Below are 20,688 nucleotides of genomic sequence, written 5' to 3' on the forward strand. Positions count from 1 at the left end.
AGTGAGGCTCGGGAACCTCTCATTATGGCCTTTACCGAGCTGCTGAGCGTTTTTTATACTGGATACTAGTTGACATTTGGAACGAGTCGGCTTGGCATACAAAAGCCTTGTGCGAATGCCGTGTTTACATAGCCGTCCGTTAAAGTTCTCCGGGAAGTGGAGGAACGGCAAGTGGACGGGTTACATCCACGGTCCCCCGCTCTCTGGAATAGTAACGACAAATTCTATGGGCGGAGTGTCTACTTTACCTACCCCTAAGATTGAATCGTGGAGAAAGCAGAAATCGGGGTAACTTAAGAGAGCTTGTTGTCCTTTACTTGAGGGCTAGGAATACCTCTATTAACACTCGGTGATTTCCATTCAGGTTCTCCAGCAGAGTTTCGATGCACGAGCTGTTCCTTCTCATTTGACTTCCCTCGCGAATTACACAAATCGGGCGATAGTCTAAATCTACCTTAATCGATCATTATACGCTATAATCAAGATAAAATGGCATCTTCTGCTAACATTACTTTCGACGGTAAATCATCTCACGAGGTTTCCATCGCTCATGATGTGATACTAAAGAAGTATTCTAGAATACCTCGGGTTGAATGCATGCCTCTACGAGTGGGCAGACAGCTACGACACAAAAGACTGGAACCGCCTTCGCAAGTGCATCGCCCCTACCCTCCGCGTAAGCTCACGATCCTCCCTCCAACGACACGCAATCTAACACAACACTCACATCGAAGATCGATTACCCCTTCCTCAACAAGATCTGGGAAGCCATGCCCGCAGAAGACTACGTAGCCATGATGAGTAGCAAACCCATGCTTGGCAACCCCCTGCTCAAGACGCAACATCTCGTTGGCGCCAGCCGCTGGGAAAAGATCTCAGAGACCGAGGTTGTGGGCTATCACCAGCTCCGTGTGCCGCATCAAAAGTACACTGACGAGACTTTTAAACAAGTCGCCGTCAAAGGTCATGGGCATAGCAGCAATAAGCATTGGTACAAAAAGGTTGACGGCGTGTGGAAGTTTGCGGGGTTGAGTCCCAAGATGCTCCTGACCGAGTATGATTTTGCGGCTATAGCTGCCGAAGGTCGTGACTCGCTTTTAGCTGGGATAGTGAAGGATGTATAATAGATGATGGCGGCGCCAAGTCTTTAGAGTACTTAGATGATTAGTTAGTTAGAACTATACCGAATTTTAGAAGGTTTCATCATGCCTGCCTTTGCATCTGCAGCTTGAGATTAGACCTCATGGTCAATGAACCATTTGAAGAAGCATAGGACCTCGCCTCCGTCGATGCTGCTGAAATCCAAGTTGATACTGGCCTAATATTGCTCGGCCGTTTCATCGAGTCCAAGGCGACTATCCTCCCTCAGTGTTATTCAACGACTGCTCGTATGCGAGCCATACCGGAGTATCCTCTCTCAGATTCACGCGCATAGAGTGCGGGCCTGTGCACCTTACGTTGGTTCCGAGATGCTCTCCTCTTAGCAGATTTGACGCAGCGTTAATGCTCATTCAACTACTAGTATCAGTCCGTGTACGTAGGAAGCCGCGTAAGACATCGAGATGTTGTAGGCATGCAGTTGCGGCTATTTCCGTGTCGATCAAGGTGATCTTATCCATGATCTGCACCGGGCGAAATACAGAAAGCACTACTTGCTAAAGCAGTGATGCCACCTTCTAGAAACATCCGCTAGCAAACTCATTGAGCGACGAAGACTGTCTGCAGGTAGGTGGTTGATCTGCGAGCAGAAAAAACCTACTCTTGAACTCCACGTTTCCACTCACGAGGTTAGTCGCGCCACCGCTATTCACCTAACCGACCTTGCACTACATTATGCCGATCCTGGCATCCGTTTGCAGCACTTAACACACAGGAAGCGCTTCACATCGACAATGATGAGGTCGGCTGCCGCCAGCACGGCCCTGCAAACCTTACTTAAATGCCGTATTACCGTTTCATGACTCGAGGAAGCCTGCCGCCTGGCGATATGCCCAGGCACCGCCGTTTCCGGTGAGAAGAGATGGCTTCAACCTGGTAATACACGTGTGAGTCGCCTGTCACCGTTATCGTGCTACGTGACTAGTGCCAGTTGGTCTCAGTCGCCCAACCACACATCATGCATCTCGTCGAGTCTACAGAGCGAAGTCATATCCGAGACAGCGAACAACATTTTAAAAGGCCATTGAGCAAAGTTTCATCAAAATTAATCACTAATTACTAGAGGTTATAAACAGCAAGATGTACTCAACATTAGCCAGCCAAAAGGAAAAAATAAAAGAAGTCAAAAACATACACACCCCAGCTCCTAGCTAGAAACCGTATTATCTGTAAGCTACTACTGAGCTGGCTTCCTCCCAATGGTGACTGTGTACTTGACAAAAATCCCTTCCTCCGCCGATGACGTCTCAAGACACTCCTTTGTCAATTTGGAAACATCTTCATCAGAGTATAAGTCCCGCTTTGTCAAAATCTTTCTGAGAAGATCTGGGAATGCCTTGAGAAGAGTTTGTTGCGCATAACAGCCGACTGCTGCGCTGGGAATATTCTTCTCAGACGGCACCATCGAGAACTCAAACGATCGCGTAAGAAGCACTTCGAGCCCGGCGGCTCTCATGTGATCCCCGACATGATCACCAACTAGAATATCCAGTCCCATAGCCTGCGACTCCTCTAGAACTGCTTGGTGCCAGGACCAATTTCCGCTGAGCTTTGTCTGTGTACCTTGGCGATAGTACTCCCAGGAGCAGTCCTGATGCTCGACGATGGCACCGGGCTTCAAGAGGTGGTGGACGCGTGAAAAGTACTCTTTCCAGTCGTCGATCGCGAGGAACAGCATACGCCCGAACACGTAGTCCAAGCTTTGCTCCTGAAGTCCCTGCTCTGACAGATCTTCCATGATGTTGCCTTTCAAAAAGGTGACATTGGTCGGAGCTGAGGCTTTGACATGGTCGGGGACGGCAGATAGATCAATCCCGTACGCCCGAGAAGAAGGACATTGTCTTGCTAGCTGGGTTGTGGCTACCCCAGTTCCACAACCGATGTCGAGGATTTTCGACTTGCTCGGGAGAAGTCTCACGTCGAAGAGAAAAGGCTTCCCACCCAGCATAGACTGAATGGCAAGGGCCTGCTCATCAAGACGAGCTTGCTCGGGAGTACTAGCATAGTAAGCTTGTGTAAAACGAGACGCCTCGGTGGGGTACCAGTAGTACTTACTCATTGGGCAAAACGTATGGAGAAGAAGTGTCATGATACGTGCGTTCGGCGTACTGCGATGATGTTGCCATGATGGATTTTTATAAAACTTTTGCAAGCTTTGAAGAACAGGATATCTGATTGGATTATTGTTGTCTTGTGGTTGAATAGTAGGTATGTTTAAACAGAAAGTAAATTACATGATAGATACTCATACCCCTTTGCAACTTATATAGATATCAGACTCCAGACTCCAGACTTTCTATCGACGGGGCCATTGAGGGGTAAATTGTGCTATCATTGCCATGTTAGTCGAAACCTTGTCCCAAAGTAGCGTTGTGCTATTTCGAAATGTTGAGCAATTACGCGGCAATCGAGGTAGATTATCCTCACTATCTGTCATGCGAGACCTACTCCGAATAGCCTCACTTTAAGTTTGATGGATTCCGCCATTATTGTAGGCCGTGTAGTTGAGGGGTAAGTCCTTTTTCACGGATGGCTCGAACCTTATCCTGAATGCAGCGTTCTTTCAATACGAATCTGTTGAGTCATGAAGATAATCAATCTCACGATCTATTAACGATGAGAAGCCTTTGCAGCACGTGTGTGAATAGCTTCATTTTAAGTTTGAGACATGCCAGGGGGCCCGAGCAGTATAAAGATGCATTCGCTTGAATTTTGGAATATCTATTCCGCTGGATCGCCAGCGTTCGCTTGTGAGAGAGAGGGATAAGCGCGTAAGGTAGCGTCTTTTAGACTTCTCACGATACTGGGCAGAAAAATCAGATTTTAGACCGAAAATCAGTCCAGGTGCATCCGACGACAAGAAACTAAGAGCAACACAGTTCGCACCGCCAATTCTCCAAGGAATGTGGGTAAACTCATGATTGCGGCATCTTGTATGACTGGTGGAGTTCTCCCCGTGCACTTGACTTGAATAGCGGCGGCTGCGGTTGATCAATTTGTGAACAACATATCGTATAGAGACAAGATAAGCAATGATCCTCAATATTCCCGTAAGATATCCGAGTGCATGAATCGTGTCAAGGGAAGCCCTCTTGGGTCTTCGAGGGTTTCGAAGCTTGCAGCTGGCTGGGTTTCCAGAGTGAATGGCGCCGAGCCCTTAAGACCTTGAGGACAGGAAGAACGAGGTTGAGGAGCGAGGACCGCAGTCTACGTGCTATGATTTCTTCGCATCCGAGTATGCATAAGTTGGGCTACTTAAAAGTAGACTGACATGCTTCACTCTTGCGTTCTCCGTCACTCCTTGATACATCATCTTTCACCCAGCTGAGCACCGTCCACTCATCTTCAAGCTATCTTTTGTCCAAGTCCTAGCTTGGGCTTATCCTACAATCATGTTGATGGGTCATCTCCATCTTGTGTCCGGTCAATGGAAACATCTCCGGCAGCTGCTCGACTCGCATTCCCATGTCGTTGTAGACGGCCAGACTTTATCACTTTCCGACGTGGTGGCCGTCAGCCATTATCACGCCTCGGTCTCTTTAACATCGGATACCAACACCATCAACAAGGTCCATGAAAGCACCGCCCTGTTGCGCTTGAAGCTTCGCCAAGGAGCCACAATCTACGGCATCACAACAGGATTTGGCGGAAGTGCCGACGTGCGCACCTCTGACCACGAAGAACTGCAGAGAGGACTACTGCAGCTCCTCCAAGTCGGTATCCTTCTACCTTCCGACAAAGGATCAGATTTCTATGGCGAAAGTCATCTTGGAACGCAAGCCTGGAGAGAGCATGCCCTTCCTACCTCCATTGTCAGAGGAATGCTCCTCGTTCGGGTCAACTCTCTGCTGCGTGGCCATTCTGGTGTCCGTCTCGAAGTTCTAGAAGCTATGTTGACCCTGCTGGACAATCATGTCACTCCTATAGTCCCGCTGCGTGGCAGCATCTCAGCTTCTGGGGACTTGATACCTCTATCTTACATTGCTGGCGTTTTGGAGGGCAACTCGGACGTCTACGTTGCTGTCGGCGCGCAAAGACCAAAGTTCATGACTGCGAAAGAAGCCTTGAAAATGATCGGCCTCGAGCCGGTGCGGTTCGAAGCCAAGGAAGCCCTGGGTATCACAAATGGTACTGCTACGAGCGCCGCAGCGGCCTGTGTCGCCATGCACCAAGCTCATCAACTCGCCACGATGTCGCAGTTCCTTACCGCCATGGCAACCGAGGCACTTCGAGGCCGGCAGTCGAACTACCACCCGTTCATATCCCAGTGTCGTCCACATCTGGGACAGGTGGAGGCTGCGTCCAACATACTACGTTTTCTCTCTGGATCCAAGTTGACCAGAAAGGGAGACGACCATGCCGAAGGCCTCGTACAAGATCGATATCCTCTTCGGACCGCTCCCCAATGGATCGGTCCCTTGCTTGAAGACTTGATGTTAGCTCAACAGCAAGTACAAGTTGAGATCAACAGCACCACGGATAACCCCCTCTTTGACGTCGAAACCGGAACCGTACATCAAGGAGGCAACTTCCAAGCGCTGGCTGTCACTTCCGCCATGGAAAAGGTCTCGTCCTCCATGCAGCTGTTGGGTAAACTCATGTTCGCCCAATGCACAGAGCTTCTCAACGCCAAGCTCAACGATTGCCTGCCGCCCAACCTCGCCGCCGACAACCCGAGCAAGTCTTTCACTACCAAGGGGTTGGACATCACCATGGCAGCGTACATGTCTGAGCTGGCCCACCTATCCCACCCTGTGTCCGCGCATATCCAGAGCGCCGAGATGAACAACCAGTCGGTCAACTCGCTCGCGTTGATCGCTGCCAGGAACGCGTTGGAGATGGCCGAGATCTTGTGCCTCATGGTGGCAACGTACATATACGCCCTCTGTCAGGCTCTCGACCTGCAATGTCTCCATCTCGAATTTTGCAACGTAGCGAGGCCCGCGATGCTAGAAGTTGCTCAGAACTGTATCGGGTTTCCCAGAACCGCCGATGGAGCGGACGACATTGCCCAGCGCTGTGGCGAGATCCTGCTCCAGAAGTGGAACGGCCTGGCCAACCTCGACGTGGAAGATCGAGGCCAAGCTGCTGCACGAGAAGCGAAGGGTGGACAGCTCGAGGTCTTGGCCCCGTACTTCGAGAGTATGCGGCCTGAGGAGTTGATCGTTGCCATCAAGGCCATGGACGCTTATACCAAGCAGTCCGCCGAAAGAATCAGCCATGAGTATTGCAAGACACGCTTACGGTTTCTGGAGAATCCGAGCACAGGCGCATATCTCGGGGTTGCTTCAAAGGCAATCTACAAATATGTAAGGAAAACTCTGGGTGTCCCGATCCATCGCGGTTTACAAGACTATCCAACAACGTCGGGGACCAACGGAAGCCCCGGTGAACCGGGGAAGAAGACCATCGGCACCTTGACCAGCGAGATCTACGTTGCGTTGCGCAATGGGTCAATGCACGACTTGTTGATGTCGACAGTTTCTAGTTTAGACTCTAAGTAGGACCCTGAGCAGTGTGAAAGATTATCCTGTTACCTGTAATGGTTCTTTGCTAAAGAGCCACTCTAATCTCTTTCACGCCATTGAACAAATGCTTTATGGACCTAGTGCGCTACATGTGTGCAGGAGAACTTTTTGATATTACAGATTCTTATGTGGGCAACCGGCACGCCGGCCAGGCCATGATTTTATATAGTACATCGTAGAGTGGAAAACAGCTATAAGACAAGCCAAGAAGGTCCCTTTCCAGGTGGGGGGTTTCGTATCATCTTACACTTTGCACGTGCGCCGCGCCGTCATACATCATTGAGTTTCTTTCTTCCCAACAGAATTTTCCCCCTCCCAAACAGTCATTGAAGTTGAATTTAGGCGTTCACGAAGCCCTTGACGTTGCTCAACCACCGGACATACTCGCGCTGCTCCTTGACGTCAATGTAGTCGGGCGCGAAGACGGCCAGGGCCTGGGTGATGCCGCGCTCCTCGAGGTAGCGCTCCATCAGGATCTGCAGGTCCTCGTCGAGGCTGCCGAAGGGGGGACCGGGGTAGATGTCGCTGCGGGCGTGGGCGACCTCGGCGTTGGAGGCGTGAGCGAGCTTGCCGTCCTCGTAGTAGAACATGTTGTCGACGACGATGGCGCCATCCTGAGCGGTGGCGTCGATGTTGAGGGCGCCGGGGGTCTTGCCGGGCTTCTCGACGACGATGCTCAGGCGGCAAGGGGGAGCGGCCTCGTCGAGGTCGCCCTCCTCCTCCTCGAGCTGCTCTTCGGCGTTGGCGGAGCGGGCGCCGCCGGATGACTGGACGCCAGACTGCTTGTTGGGGTTCTGGACGTCGGACTCGAATTCCTCGTCCTCGAGGGCGCGGTCCTGGTCGTACATCTCGGGATCGTAGTTGGCGAGGTCAGCGATGGAGAAAGTGATTGTGATCCTAAGGTTTTTCTGTTAGTTTACCGTTTCACAGTGTCTGCTAGACGATGCTCGGAATGCAAACTTACTTCTCCTCGCCAAACTTGCGGATGAGCTTGACCTCCTCCTTGCCAGGGGTGTCTTGGAGCTCAAAGGGGCTGTTGTCGATGAAGTCCTTAACGCTCGCGGGCAGCTGCTCGTTTTGCTTCACCTCCTCCTCGAACTGAAGCTCGCTCTCGAGCTTGGCGACAAGCTCAGCATCGGTCTCGCCGGCGGCAGATTTCCTGAAGGCAGAGCTGGAGAAGGCTGATGCGCGCTGGGTCTGAACGGCAGCGCTCCATGAGGCGGCCTTGATGAAGGCACTAGGGCGCGCGGTCTGTCTGAGAGAAAGGCGGGAGAGAGCTCTGGGCGCGGAGCGCGCGACGGATCTGATGGAAAGCATGATGGGCGGTGGACTGAGGTGTTGTGTTGAGAGATCGTGATGGTCAAGGCAAGGGGAGGTGCAAAAGCTTGTTGGAGGAGGGTGGAGGTGGATTGGCTGGATCTGCCAGGTCGCAAAAAAGCTTTGGAGAGCTCCCAAAATTTTTGACATCAGATCACAATTCGGCGAAACCTTTTGCCGGGTGACACTGCACCAGCCGGGCGCTAGGTGGAGCGGAACCGTCAGGGACTGGACGGCAGGGACCATTCTGCAAACACTTTGTCAAGTTCAGGCACCAGACCAAAACTCCACTGCATCTGGAATCGATCCACAGAAGCATCTTGATTTTGACGTTATCGATACGGAATCTGAGCTAAGCTTCAATAGGTAGCAACAGGATCCAGATGTACAGACACCCAGAATCCTCCGTGTGAAGCTGGACTCGTCTTCAAGAAACCGTCTCATTGTAACAGACATCAATGTTCAAGGAAATGGTAATAAATGTTTCTAGCTGGCCCGCAGCTAGCCTACCAGAGAATGGTTCTATCGTTTTCACACTCCTCGTCCATGTTAATTTCCCCCTTCCTTTATCCTACTCCTAGTGAAAACTGATGTGGCGTGACACTGATGATGGTCGAGGGATGCGACGGACCCTCTCTTTACACTTCCAACAGTGATTTCGGGTACAGCTGCGGTCACTACCTATGCCGGCGTCACAGCTTCCAAAGACTCCGTTCTTCTTGGCAAGGAAGCAGGGTCTTTCCGATATCAGGACCGTATCTTGGTGACTGCATACGTTGCAGACGCGGAGGTGTGTAATGTATTTGCACATGGCTTGCTAGGTGTCTATATAAGCATCTGTCTTTAGTGCGTCAGACTGTAGGAGGTGGCTCACATTACTGAGAGGCTTAGCTCAACGATGGAAGGCTTATCGCAAGTATTGAGAAAGATTGAAACAGCTGGAAAGATTGGCGAGACGGTCTAGACAATGAGAATTGCAGCACTTGTAGAGTATAACGCTCCAACAGTGATGAATGGGAGCGCGGAGACCCAGAGATTCGGCTCTATGATATACCCTTAGAGATGACCGAGCGATCCTGCGTGACAGGGATCCCGCCCGAGATCCAGCTCATCGATCCAGCTCAACAAGAGCCCGGCCCCGGGCCGCCATCGTCGTTCAACAGCATGATGCCCTTCTTACTCTAAGCGCCCAGCAAAACCTTGCTCCTTTGTCCTGCGACATTCTCAGACGCTGTTCTGTTCACAGCATCTCACCATTGTGAGAACAGCCTTGGATCGAGTAGAGTAGATGGGTCCATCCCGTCCACAAGACTCTGCAGGCGTGTTACCGTCGAAAGCCTCGCAGAGGAGTAGGCCGGCGGTGTAATGTAGCACTTGGAACTCGAAGGGAAGCTGGGTTTAAGTATAAAGTGGGATAACGATTCGTTGACAAGGTGGTCCCAATGGCCTGGTCTAGGAGGCTTGGGGCAGATAAGATGCATGATCTGGACCTCCTTGGCCAGTCGGGCATGGACAGACGACACTGTGGAAAGGCGTTGTGCAGTGAAGCTGTAAGGTTAGGACCTTTCGGTTCTCGGCATCATCGTGACTATTGGCGTGCAACATGTGATTCGATGGTTGGGCGATCTGGGGCGAAGATGATCATATAATACTAGGCTACAAGGATCTCAGGTAGGGTTTGCCGAGCCTCACCCAAAGTTTCGGAAGTGACTGTTTCATACAAAAACCGCCACGTTGGCTCTTCATATGACGCTGCTTCGATCTCTGCCGCCCGCCTCTTTCGCAACCCCCCTCCGAAGAACCATCGGTATGGCGCGCGATTCCTATGAACCCACATGCTCTCCACGTTTGGGGCCCCTTTGCCGAATCCCCCTTTGTGTAACGGCACAGGAGAATCATGGCTCAGACGCTGACGAGCCAGTGATTTGGCTATGCGTGGTCTGCTGTGATCCGAGCATTGGGCCTTTCGCACCTCAACATGCACGGTTGCTGTATGTAACCGGAGAAATTTGTCTGTTGGCCAAACAAGAACTCCGATACAGTGCCTGACCTGTCTGAGACATTGCCCGCGAAAAGTCCGCCCTTCTATAGTGGCACCGTACGAGGAGCCGGATACAGAAATTGGAGCTGACGGTTAATCCCCCATCCTTTCTCCCGGTGTAATCGATGATGCTGCGTCAAGGCCTAGCGGGCTCGTGGCCTCATGTTTTCCCCCAAACGCCGAAAAAGAAAACGCCATGATCATGCTGTAAAATGCCAAAAACTAAACCCTGGGAGGGAAGCTGGATGGTCTGACGTTCCCGTCACTCGTGATCTTGACCCAGGCGAGGTTGGTGAGGTAAGCCCATGAACCCTCCCAGCGGTCGAGTTGGATGATGTTGGACGACGTTGTGAGGTCAGGAAGGTCTACAAAGATGTTAGAATGCCGCAAAAGAAAGACACCTTGTCGGGAGCCAACTGACAGAATCCGATCTTGTACTCTTCTTCAAGGTTCGAGATTCTCAGCTTGAGCAAGTCTTCCTTGGCACTTGCAGGGCGGCCGGCACGGCGGGTCTTCTTAACCTCGGCGTACTCCTCATCGTACTGGTGCACAAACCTGGCAACGTGTCAGTGTTTGCTCAACATATGTGGGCTGTTCTGCGACGTACTTGCTGATGAGCTCCTGAACGGCGGCCAAGTCGAGGGGTTCGGATCCCTTCTCCTGAATTGCCTTTTGGAAAAAGGAGGCACGGTCGACTACCAAATGTCAGTTGGAAAGTCTCGATGTTTTTTGGACAGTGATGTCTTACTCATGGGCTGCTCCTTCTTGTTCTTTGAGGCGTGGAGCTTTCCTAGCCTTTGGTCTCTGATCGAGGCCTTGTGAAGACGCTTGGAGTCTCTGGAAAACTCATGAAGGGCTAGGTCATGGCCATTGCGCTTCTTCGCAATGTGCTTGCGAGCCTTTTCTAATGTTGAGGGCATCTTGACGGTACTGGAAAACACAGCGAGTGAGACCGGTTCAGTCCACAGTAAGATTGGTATCTGAGATCAATGATTCCCAGAGTTGAACAAGACGCAGAATGAGATTTGCGATGGCACTGGTTCTGTGAAAGTCGGTCTGTGCCCCACCCGATGAAAATCCCATCCGAGTCTGCAGGTGCGTTTGCTGTGTGCACGGACATTGGATGAAAAGACTCAGTACCTGCTGTCTCCACTCTAACCCCAGGAAGGGTCCAATGGCCTTCAACCAAACCCGGGCAGAGTGACGTTGCTCTGGATATCCCAGTCTACGCACGCTAATCCTTTTTGGGGGACATTTCTCAGCATGGTCCCTGCGTAAAAATAAAGATTTAAAAAAGAAAAAGACAGAGAGAGAAAGAGAACTGGGAGTCGCGATATGAGTCTGACGCGGTGCGGTGTGTCCACCCGCGTTCCAATATAGCAGGCCCAGGTCCCCCCGGGCGATTCCACCGTCCCTTTCCCGTGCAGGAAGCCGTGATTCACTCCACCTGCACACTTTCGCTCCTCCGATCTCAGCATCGTGGTGAATTTCTGTCGACCTCGCCTTTTCCCCTCTTCCAGTTCTCCAACCTGTCGTCGCGTTTCCTCCGTACAAGTGGCATTTCCGAACTCGTCAACGTAGCGCCCGAGTGCTTTGTTTACATTTGCCCCCGGATCACCTGACTTGGCGTTCCGACTTCCACTTCTTACGCGAACAACTTGCCCACGCGTCATTCTCTCTCAACGAATGGACTGAGCATTGATCTCCCTTTGTCGACCCCGGCTTCTGGCCTGTGAATCGGACTGGAGAGACACGTAGGCAACCTTCAGGAAATATTGACTTGCCAACCTTTGAGGACCTACGAACACTTCTCGCGATCAACAATGGGCGTCTCAGGTACATTTCCTCCCTTGCTTCCCGCCTGGCGAACCTCCTTGCTCACCAAGAACCCCTAGGCCTGCTTCCATTGCTCAAGTCCATCCACAGGCCAACCGAGTTGAAGAAATTCGCCGGTGAGACGCTCGGCGTCGACGCTTACGGATGGCTTCACAGAGGAGCCATTGCCTGCGCTGTTGATCTGGCCAAAGGCAACCCCACCCGCAAGTAAGTGGCCCTAGCAATGCGCTGTGCATGGCGCGCTTCCCAAGACGCAACCAAAGGTTTGTATGCCTAACCTTGCCTCAGATATGTCGACTTCGCCATGCACCGGGTGAGGATGCTCAAGCATTTCGGCGTCACACCATACATTGTCTTTGATGGCGATTTCCTTCCCAGCAAAGCCGCCACCGAGGGATCCCGCGCTAAACGTCGTGAAGAGAGCAAGAAGTCTGCCATGGAGCTTCTCAGAGCCGGAAAGTCATCACAAGCAGCCCTCGAGTTTCAAAAGGCCATTGATGTCACACCAGAGATGGCTCGCAATCTCATTGACGAATTGAAAAAGATGAATATCTCGTACGTCGTCGCACCGTACGAGGCTGATGCTCAGCTTGTTTACCTCGAACGCCAAGGCCTCATCAACGGCATTCTATCGGAGGACTCGGATCTTTTGGTTTTTGGTTGCAAGCGGCTCCTCACGAAACTTGACCAGTACGGCAACTGTATCGAGATCAACCGGAGGGATTTCTGTGCGGTTCGGGAGGTTTCTCTTACGGGGTGGACGGATGACGATTTTCGCCGAATGGCCATTCTCAGTGGGTGCGACTATCTCGAGGGCATCAACAATATGGGCCTCAAGACGGCCTACCGGATGATTCGCAAGTACAAGACCATCGATCGACTGGTCCGGATGATCCAGTTCGAGGGCAAGCATCGCGTTTCAGAGAATTACATGTCTCGGTTTGCCCAGGCGGAGCTGACATTCATCCACCAAAGAGTCTATTGCCCGAAAGCGAAACGGTTGGTATGTTTAACAGAACCAGAGGAAGGCAAGGGTGTGGAGGATATGCCGTTCATTGGTGGTTACGTCGAGCCGGCCATGGCTACGGCAATTGCACTCGGAGATGTCAACCCCATCACCAAGGAGACCATCATCCCCGCGCCCATGCCTGGCTCCAAGACCGATACGAAGAGAAGACATTCTCAGTCTGCAGAGGCCCTTGCGGCTGTCTCTTCATCGTCGACTCGCACGCGACAACCGACCAAACCGATTGATTCGTACTTCAAGGGCCACCAGCGTATTCCGATGGGTGAAATGGACCGCAACTGTTTCTCTGTCGACCCAGAGAGAGTTGCCGCTCTGACTCACAATGGCCTGGTACCTAGAGTCTTTCCCCTTCCTAGACCATATATCGATGGCACTTCATCATCACAGCCTACCACCAGCTCTCGCCCGACACGAACCGCCCGTTCAAATACCTCCTCTCGCCTCTTACGACGACGGACCGAGCCCATCCAGGACTTACTGCAGCAACATACTCCTAGCAGCTCTGACGGAACCCGTCGTATCACCGTCGGTGACGCGACAAATACTATAGACGACATTGATGCACTGATGAGAGGCGGTTCCCAACGGCCTCCCAAGAAGGTCCGTCTCTGTGCAGACACAGATATTACCGAAACGAAAACTGAGGAATCCCAAAAGAGCAGGTTCTTCTCCAAGAACGGAACCTCCACCAACAAGAACAAGGACAGTTTCCTATTCTCAGACGACTCCATCGACGAGGCGCTACTGAATCTCCCTGACATTGATGGGTGGCATGCCCCGAAGCCCAAGTCCATCGCGGTCTACGAAGAGAGTCAGAGCACGGATACAGGTACGGAAGCAACTGCCGGTACGGACAGCCAGTTCAGCAAGGACGGAGAAATATCAGCCACGCCACAGACCGATCTGTCCGAAGTAGAAGACGTCGAGCCAAGCAAGCCTGTCTCGTCGCTCCCAGAGAAGGACATAAGACGGACGTCATTACAGCGATTTGCCTTCAGCTCTCAGCCCAGCCCTGCCGCCTCAAGCCAGCCCGACACGCCGAGCACCATTGCCTCCCAGCATTCATCAACTTTCACACCCTCGACCGCTGCTCCCTCCACTGCGGCATCCTCGATCACATTTTCGGCTAGCTCAATCGCAGCTGGGACGTCAAAGGCCACTCCTCTTCTCACCCCGCTACAGCGGATGGGAGCCCGTGCCCTCCAGCGCAAGAACCCGCCTGCCCGGCGGCCCCTGTCTCCTACTAAGAGCACGATACAGCGGAGCCCCAAGCGCAGTCCCCGGAAGAGCCGGCTACTCAAGTCATTCCCCATCAACCCGTCGTTTGTGCCTCTGCCCAAAGTCGATCTGGCCGAGGTGGAGGCTCTGAACGCGCCGTGCGGAAGCGAAGACCAGATCATCCCCGATAGCGACGGCGAGAATGACGACGATGTCTTTGCCCACGACCTCGGCCAGAGGGACGACGGAGACTCCGTGCCCAAGGCGCTGAACCTTTCCCGGTTTGTATACAACTGAAGCAATTGTTAAACACATGTCGATGCGATACCCACAAACGTTGTGTCATTATTTTGTTCTATCCAATTTGGAAGAAGGCGTTTAGAGTCACGCATCATTGAGGCGCCATGAGCGCGACTCCTCCAGGGGAGTTTCCTAGGCACCCGGTCATGTTCTCCATCTCTCCCGACTCAGACCAGGGGCGGTATTTGATGGTCGCCATTCAAGATAAGGTCACCGAGGCGTACAGGCAGGAAGGCATACAGCATGCATTATAATTTGGCATGTTGGAGGTTACAAGGGACTACAGAACATGAGAAGCATGCCGGAAAGTCAAGAGAGACGGGGTAGCCAGGGTTTCTTGTATGCATTGTAATTACTAGGACACCATGGAGTTTTTAAGTAGTGATGACGGGAATACATCATGGCCGGAAGACCTTTTTTTTTCTGATGAAACATGTGTCCCACTTGTGATCGGCCTGCAGCTTGATGGGTCAATGTTAAAGTCATTACTTACCACAACCTACCTTCGCAGTCATCTCTTATCTTTAGGGTTGTCGCTGTGAGGTCGTCCGTCTTTTGAAGGATCTAGCTATACGTTCAATCTCGGCCCGGACCGGGAGCCGCCTAGCGCCCAATCCCACCTTATTACAGCCCTTTCCATATGAGCGTGCAAGGAACCACCAAACAGTACCCGTCGGCCATAAACAGACAGACAGAATTGCAAGTTATCCTGATTGCAAATCCCACACGTCTCATATGTTTCACACATCTACATCAGAAGATGGAATCCGGAATGGAAGACTGGCAAGGACGTGGGTTTGCCCAATGATAAAAAAAAGAAGAAGCCCGCCGTGCCTGGGACACTGGGCATGTAACCTGAAGACCTATACCATACACAATGCTCATGATGCGCAAGCAGTCATTCCCTTGCCTTCCTTTACTATGAAAGAGAGAGGAGAAAAAAAGAATTCCAACTCGTTCCATACTCGGAACACTAAAGTGATGACCCCGAGGCAACAGCCGATCCTTCCCCATGTTGATTCCGTTTCTGGGTCTAATGCCTTCATCTTCCAAGGTTTCCGTCTCAAAACCCACGCCACAAATCTTTTGCGTGACCCTCTGAGTCCACGCTTCTGTGTACATCCATACCAAGCCCAAAAAGCGATCCGCGAGCCTCACGAACCATGCGAATCGTGTTCCTTCACCACGGCAGCCGCCACTGCCTCACCACATTGTCGACAGGGAAGGGCTCGTTGTAGGAGAAGTCGTCGTCGCTGTCTTCATCGAATTCGCGCTCCACCGGGGCCGCATCATCCACGATCTACTGACGACGACTGCTTGTGGCACCGACTGGTGAAGGTCCGTGAAGATCTACGTTAAATGTCCAACGTCCTATTCCGGTCAGTTCTTATTCGATCGGCTTCATATTGCGAACATACCATTGGCCAGGTTGTCTGCAGTGTCTTCAAGCAAGATAATCCTTCGCTTCTTGCAGTATGAAGTCTTGTCCATAATGTCGACTTTCAACTTCTTGTCACAGAGCTCCTGGACGGGCTTCTCAAACATCTCTGATAAGGCCTCGACAGCCATCTCAAGGTCCTTTTGGTTATCTTCAAAAATCTCGGTCAAGTTGTTGCGCGCCAAATAAAATGCGAAGGCGTAGGTCCACTTAAGAGTCTGCCGGCAAGTTTGCAGTGTTTGTGAGGCCTGGTTCAGGTATTGAACCTCAATCCAAGACATGCCCGAGGCTGTCTGAAGCTGGACCATCTTCTTCTCCGTCTTATGGTAAATGTCTTTGTCTAGCTTGGCAGACTGTTCGTGATTGGCGTATCGGTTGTAGTAATGCAGGTAGCGTTCTAGCGATATGCGGGACTTAGCCTGGGCATCACGCGCATCTGTACCACTCTTTTCCTCGAAACGATTGCAGTTGTACCAGCTCGTGCCGTGCTCCGACCATAGGCCCATGCACATCCAGCAGAACTCATGCTTGCACTTTCGGCATGTCATGTGGTTGCAGCCGCCGTTCTTCTCGATTGTCGAGTTGCACTTGGGGCACTCCTTGGTATTGGCCGATATCCAATTTGCAGTCTCCGAATCGTCTGCGCACTTCTTCAGCCATCGCTTGACAAGCTCACAGGGAGCAGGCTGATGGTCAGTTAAAATGCAACCAAAGCAGAAGCGGTGACCGCAACCGCATGCTACTGTGGGAACGATTCTGTCCAAGTCCTTCTTCTTAATGGCGCATTCCACGGCATTTGGGCAGTCGGGTGCAGGGCACCACTTCAGGATCTCCTTGTCCTCCACGTACGTCCGATTTAACAGCTCGTGGTATCGGGAGTTGAGATCGGCTGCAACGAGCAGATCCAAGGACTTTGAATCGATGATGCGGCCGCAGCCCTCGGCCGGACACTGGATACGAGCCGCCTCGCCTTCTTCGCGAATCTTTTGAGTCAAGTATTGGCGGTAGCAGTCTACGCAGTATCGGTGGCCGCACTTAAGAGAGAAGGTCTGGAGGCCCTCCTCGTCTTCGCAGCAAATGTCGCACATGAAACCCGGAATAGCTTCAAGCTTGGGCGGGCCAGCCACGTTCGAGCCAAGACCCGCAGCCTCCAAGACCTTGTTGGGAGCGTCCATATAGTCCTCGATCAAACGTTCTTTGTTCCACCTAAAGTGCCGCAACAATATGGCGACATCCTCCTTGCGGATGTTCAGGATCATATTGACCTCGTCAATCATGTCATCCTGTTGACGTTGAATATCCTTTGGTTCGTAGACTTTGAATGAGATGTCGTAGGCCACCTTCTTTTTGTTGTCGGAGTCTTTGATCATGCCCAGGTCCTCGGGCTCGTCTTCGAAGTCATCTTCATCGAAATCTGTGGAGGAATCAAAGACGTCAGTCTGTGGTTTTGAGGCCGGAGAGACTCGGTTGAGCGGTGTATACATACCATCAGGACCAGACATGTCCTCGCCGCTGTCATCCTGCATGATCTCGTCGTCGCTCGAGGGAGCCGACATGAAGTCCTCCTCTGAATCCATGCCGTTGCTCGCGGTGGTGACGGGGGTTGGGGGAGCGTCCTGTCCAGCAGCCGAGGCGATCCTCTTCTTTGTCGCGGTGTCTTGGTTATTGGAGGATATCGTCGCCTCAGCGGCCTTTCTCTTCCGCGTAGTGGGAGGAATGGTGCCGACTGCAGATGGAGGCGAGGGAAGCGTTTCCGAGGGGGCGGAAACGGGTTGAAATGTATAGGCGGGTGAGACACAGATGACGGAGATGGAGAACGAGGATCAGATCCAAACGAGGGGAGAAGGAGTGCCTGCGTTGGGCGCCGGTCGCGGTATGGGAGTCACTTGATGGGTGGAGGGGTAGATTGGTAAGTTGCAGGCTGCGATAGCCCAAGGCTGAGGCAACAACCAGGTACAAAGGCTGGGAAGAGCCGGGCAGGTTATACAAAGGTGCTCGCAGTATGTGGTCGTGCCGAGAAAGGGCGGGTTCGAGGTCGGGCGAAATCAGTCAGAGCGGTAGGCGGCAATAAGGACCTGGCTCGGTTGCCTGCGGTGTAGGAACGCCGCAAAGATGAGTGCGAGGGCGGTAGTCTAAGGTATGGGTGATGGGTGTGGTGGGCGTGGATATGTGGATGTGAAAGTGGGATTGGAATGCGTTGCGGGAAAGGTGAACGACCTGAGTGAGCAACTGAGCGTGTGGGATGTGGGTGGGATGAATGGGTGGATAAGGTAAGGTATGTAGCGGGAGGGAGTCGGATGGTTTGGTTTGGCAGTCATAGACAGTCAGGACCAGGCAGTGACTTCCTTCCCGCCCAGCGAGTGACTTGTTGGATCCAATGACGGAACTCAGACGTCGGGGGTGTTGGTTGGAAGAATGCACTGGAGGGAAGAAGCCGAGTGACTTCATGAATAGCGGGCAACATCAGCAAATATCAAGTACCTCGATGGGGCAGGGGACAAATTCCCCGCTGAGCTGGCGCGGGCTTGCACCGTGAACTACCGGTACTTACTGTGTAGGGGCAGGGCCAAGGGGGACGGGAGGACGCTTTCAAAGTCACTCTCACCACACACTCTGGTAGCTCAGCCCTTGCAACTCCTAGTATTAATGTCACTGCACAGGCTGACTGACTCTAGGGAATCGTTTAACATGAACACCATCGACACTACGTTCCAATACCCATCTCCTATGTCCTTGGGATTATGATGGCGGGATCCAGTCCCAAAATGAGTAATGTGAGTGAGTACCTTCCCTAGGTACCCCAAGTACCTCCATGAAGGTCAGGAGTGAGGGGGAGCATGGTCACAAGGGTAGAGATGCTTCTATTTTGCGCTTCCAGCGCTATCTTTACATCCACGGATACAAGCCTAGGGAAATTGATCAGGCACTGATGAAAGAGGCGGGCTTCAGGCACACGACTCGATAAAGTACCTCAGTCTCTCCAATCCCGCCGGGGAGGAGACCAGTTCTCAAACTCCCTGGGGGCCAGATGCAGCCCCGTGCCAGTGTCATTGCAATAGTCGTTGGCCAGTGATTGTGTCTGACGGCGTGCAGGTGACTCCATGGACCTTTGGCACTCACAATTTGGTCCTTGCCTCTGGGACAGTCCGGGGTTGGGCGATGAGGGACTCAGGAGTAGGCCAGGTATACGGATACCTAGAAGCGAAAGGGTGGTCTTTGGCTTTGGGCTTGATGCATGGCATGACGGTGGACGACTCACACAGCTGCCCTGAGCGCCACCACCACCCTCGAGAGTGTCACCTAGAGTCAAGACTCAGTGTTTGTCGCTCGATAAGCAGTGCGGAACCTGACGGAACTGCCCCTCGCCTTCTCTTAGTCATTCATCCTTATCGATAACGACGACGTTATTTGCCCCTGCATTTGTCAGGCGGGAGCGGCCCGGCACCAAGTGGCTCCGATGTCGCCGGTCATCGGGTACATGTCGGGTGTCCACAAGTGCCCCCGGCTCGGCCAACTTTGGCCCCGAGGTTTCCTTGAGCTTCGGTGTTGCAAGCCTGACAAATGCGATAGTCTCATCATTGTCAATTACCTCAGGTACTCATATCGTGTCCGACATGATAGCTTTCTAAGCAGACGAAAGAAGCATTCGATTTCTTTGTGGACCCCCTAGGCCGATACGTGAAACACCATTTCTTCTCAGTGCTGTCAGTCAGGGGTTCGGATTCGGAGACGCGTCTTTTGGGTTTGTCTTTGAATTCAAGCTGGTATTCGCGATGCGTATTGCATCTTCTTTCAAACTGCATCTACCTAGTCCAAGTGGCCTTCGAGGTTCTTTTTCTTGTAAATCTTTGCAACATCGCGACTCCGAGTCCATGTCTTCTCAACCCAAGACCTTGTCGGCCAGGGAAACTGTTCACACTGTCAGCTAGTTCTCATAAGGCGTGTTACGGGTCCTCGAAATCTTACCTGCGGTACCAATGTTATCGGGCTCAACGTGGGCCTCCTTGACCTTTCCGTTCTCGATCACGAGGGTATAGCGCTTGCTGCGGTCGTTGCCGAAGATGGCCTTGCTGTCAAAGTCGACGTCGAACGCTCTGGTGAACTCGCCAGACGGGTCTCCCAGGAATCGAATCTTTCATAATGTTAGCATGCCAACGCTACCTCGGCGCAAGGCAAGGGGGGAGAGGTTATGTCAACATACTCCAGTCTGGGCGGCGGGGTCCAATTGGTCACCCCAGGCCTTCATGCTACTCGGTCATCAGTATCAATCGCTTTCTTTCCACAAATCCTTGCTCTGAAGCCTCAATGAGGCTACAAATCCCTCAAAGGCGTCAAGGTCTCGGAGAGGAAAACCTACACAAAGGGGTCGTTGACGGAGACGACAAAGACGGGTCCGGCCTCCTTGAGCTTCGGGTGGTTGATGTACGAAGGGATGTGGCTCGCGGAGCACGCGGGGGAGAAGGCGGCGGGCACGCCAATGATGAGTCCATTGGTGACCTTGCCAAACTCCTCGGCGAGGTTGACCTTATTACCGGGCGAGTTCTCGACGAGGTCGACCTCGGGCACGGCGTCGCCAACCTTGACGAAGGCGGCGGGCGTCGAGTGGAAGGCACGCGCCGGCACGGCGGAGCGGGTGAGGGCGAGTCTTCTTGCGGCGAAGCGGAAAGCCATTGTTGTGTCTGTGAGTAGCTAGGTACGCGTTTTGAGGATGAAGCTGATGCGGTGTGAGTGTGGAAAGTTTGGTAGATGCTTAAGCTCAATGACGAGGGCGCGAGGCTGGATAATATGTGTTTGTGTTGGGAGCTTTCCGTTTTCCTGGGGACAA

The 20,688-nt window shown here is 52.5% G+C and overlaps 8 protein-coding genes across 8 annotated transcripts; 3 read left to right on the plus strand and 5 right to left on the minus strand.

Moving 5' to 3' along the window:
* Positions 1 to 489: 489 nt before the first annotated feature.
* On the plus strand, positions 490 to 1,124 carry CABS01_05039 (scytalone dehydratase; the record flags this gene model as incomplete). Its single annotated transcript, XM_060538409.1, has 3 exons — positions 490 to 520; positions 579 to 676; positions 735 to 1,124. The coding sequence occupies 3 exons, from the start codon at positions 490 to 492 to the stop codon at positions 1,122 to 1,124; spliced, it is 519 nt and encodes a 172-aa protein (XP_060405581.1).
* A 1,211-nt stretch (positions 1,125 to 2,335) lies between these two features.
* CABS01_05040 (methyltransferase domain-containing protein) lies at positions 2,336 to 3,284 on the minus strand (the record flags this gene model as incomplete). Its single annotated transcript, XM_060538410.1, has 2 exons — positions 2,336 to 3,155; positions 3,214 to 3,284. 2 exons carry the CDS (start codon positions 3,282 to 3,284, stop codon positions 2,336 to 2,338), a joined length of 891 nt encoding a protein of 296 aa, XP_060405582.1.
* A 1,266-nt stretch (positions 3,285 to 4,550) lies between these two features.
* Positions 4,551 to 6,662, plus strand: CABS01_05041 (phenylalanine ammonia-lyase; the record flags this gene model as incomplete). Its single annotated transcript, XM_060538411.1, has 1 exon — positions 4,551 to 6,662. One exon carries the CDS (start codon positions 4,551 to 4,553, stop codon positions 6,660 to 6,662), a length of 2,112 nt encoding a protein of 703 aa, XP_060405583.1.
* Positions 6,663 to 7,024: 362 nt separating this feature from the next.
* On the minus strand, positions 7,025 to 8,249 carry CABS01_05042 (uncharacterized protein; the record flags this gene model as incomplete). Its single annotated transcript, XM_060538412.1, has 2 exons — positions 7,025 to 7,583; positions 7,651 to 8,249. 2 exons carry the CDS (start codon positions 8,247 to 8,249, stop codon positions 7,025 to 7,027), a joined length of 1,158 nt encoding a protein of 385 aa, XP_060405584.1.
* Positions 8,250 to 8,580: 331 nt separating this feature from the next.
* Positions 8,581 to 8,814, minus strand: CABS01_05043 (uncharacterized protein; the record flags this gene model as incomplete). Its single annotated transcript, XM_060538413.1, has 1 exon — positions 8,581 to 8,814. One exon carries the CDS (start codon positions 8,812 to 8,814, stop codon positions 8,581 to 8,583), a length of 234 nt encoding a protein of 77 aa, XP_060405585.1.
* A 1,452-nt stretch (positions 8,815 to 10,266) lies between these two features.
* On the minus strand, positions 10,267 to 10,964 carry CABS01_05044 (uncharacterized protein; the record flags this gene model as incomplete). The annotated part of the gene is made up of 4 exons (XM_060538414.1): positions 10,267 to 10,409; positions 10,466 to 10,599; positions 10,652 to 10,739; positions 10,793 to 10,964. The coding sequence occupies 4 exons, from the start codon at positions 10,962 to 10,964 to the stop codon at positions 10,267 to 10,269; spliced, it is 537 nt and encodes a 178-aa protein (XP_060405586.1).
* Positions 10,965 to 11,867: 903 nt separating this feature from the next.
* CABS01_05045 (uncharacterized protein) lies at positions 11,868 to 14,422 on the plus strand (the record flags this gene model as incomplete). The annotated part of the gene is made up of 3 exons (XM_060538415.1): positions 11,868 to 11,880; positions 11,940 to 12,087; positions 12,169 to 14,422. The coding sequence occupies 3 exons, from the start codon at positions 11,868 to 11,870 to the stop codon at positions 14,420 to 14,422; spliced, it is 2,415 nt and encodes an 804-aa protein (XP_060405587.1).
* A 1,303-nt stretch (positions 14,423 to 15,725) lies between these two features.
* Positions 15,726 to 20,534, minus strand: CABS01_05046 (IBR domain-containing protein; the record flags this gene model as incomplete). Its single annotated transcript, XM_060538416.1, has 7 exons — positions 15,726 to 15,796; positions 15,844 to 16,549; positions 16,607 to 17,277; positions 17,350 to 17,589; positions 19,830 to 19,995; positions 20,065 to 20,110; positions 20,221 to 20,534. The coding sequence occupies 7 exons, from the start codon at positions 20,532 to 20,534 to the stop codon at positions 15,726 to 15,728; spliced, it is 2,214 nt and encodes a 737-aa protein (XP_060405588.1).
* Positions 20,535 to 20,688: the final 154 nt, after the last annotated feature.

Source organism: Colletotrichum abscissum (assembly GCF_030869225.1).
Source record: "Colletotrichum abscissum strain IMI 504890 chromosome Unknown Scaffold_10.1, whole genome shotgun sequence".
Taxonomy (NCBI): domain Eukaryota; kingdom Fungi; phylum Ascomycota; class Sordariomycetes; order Glomerellales; family Glomerellaceae; genus Colletotrichum; species Colletotrichum abscissum.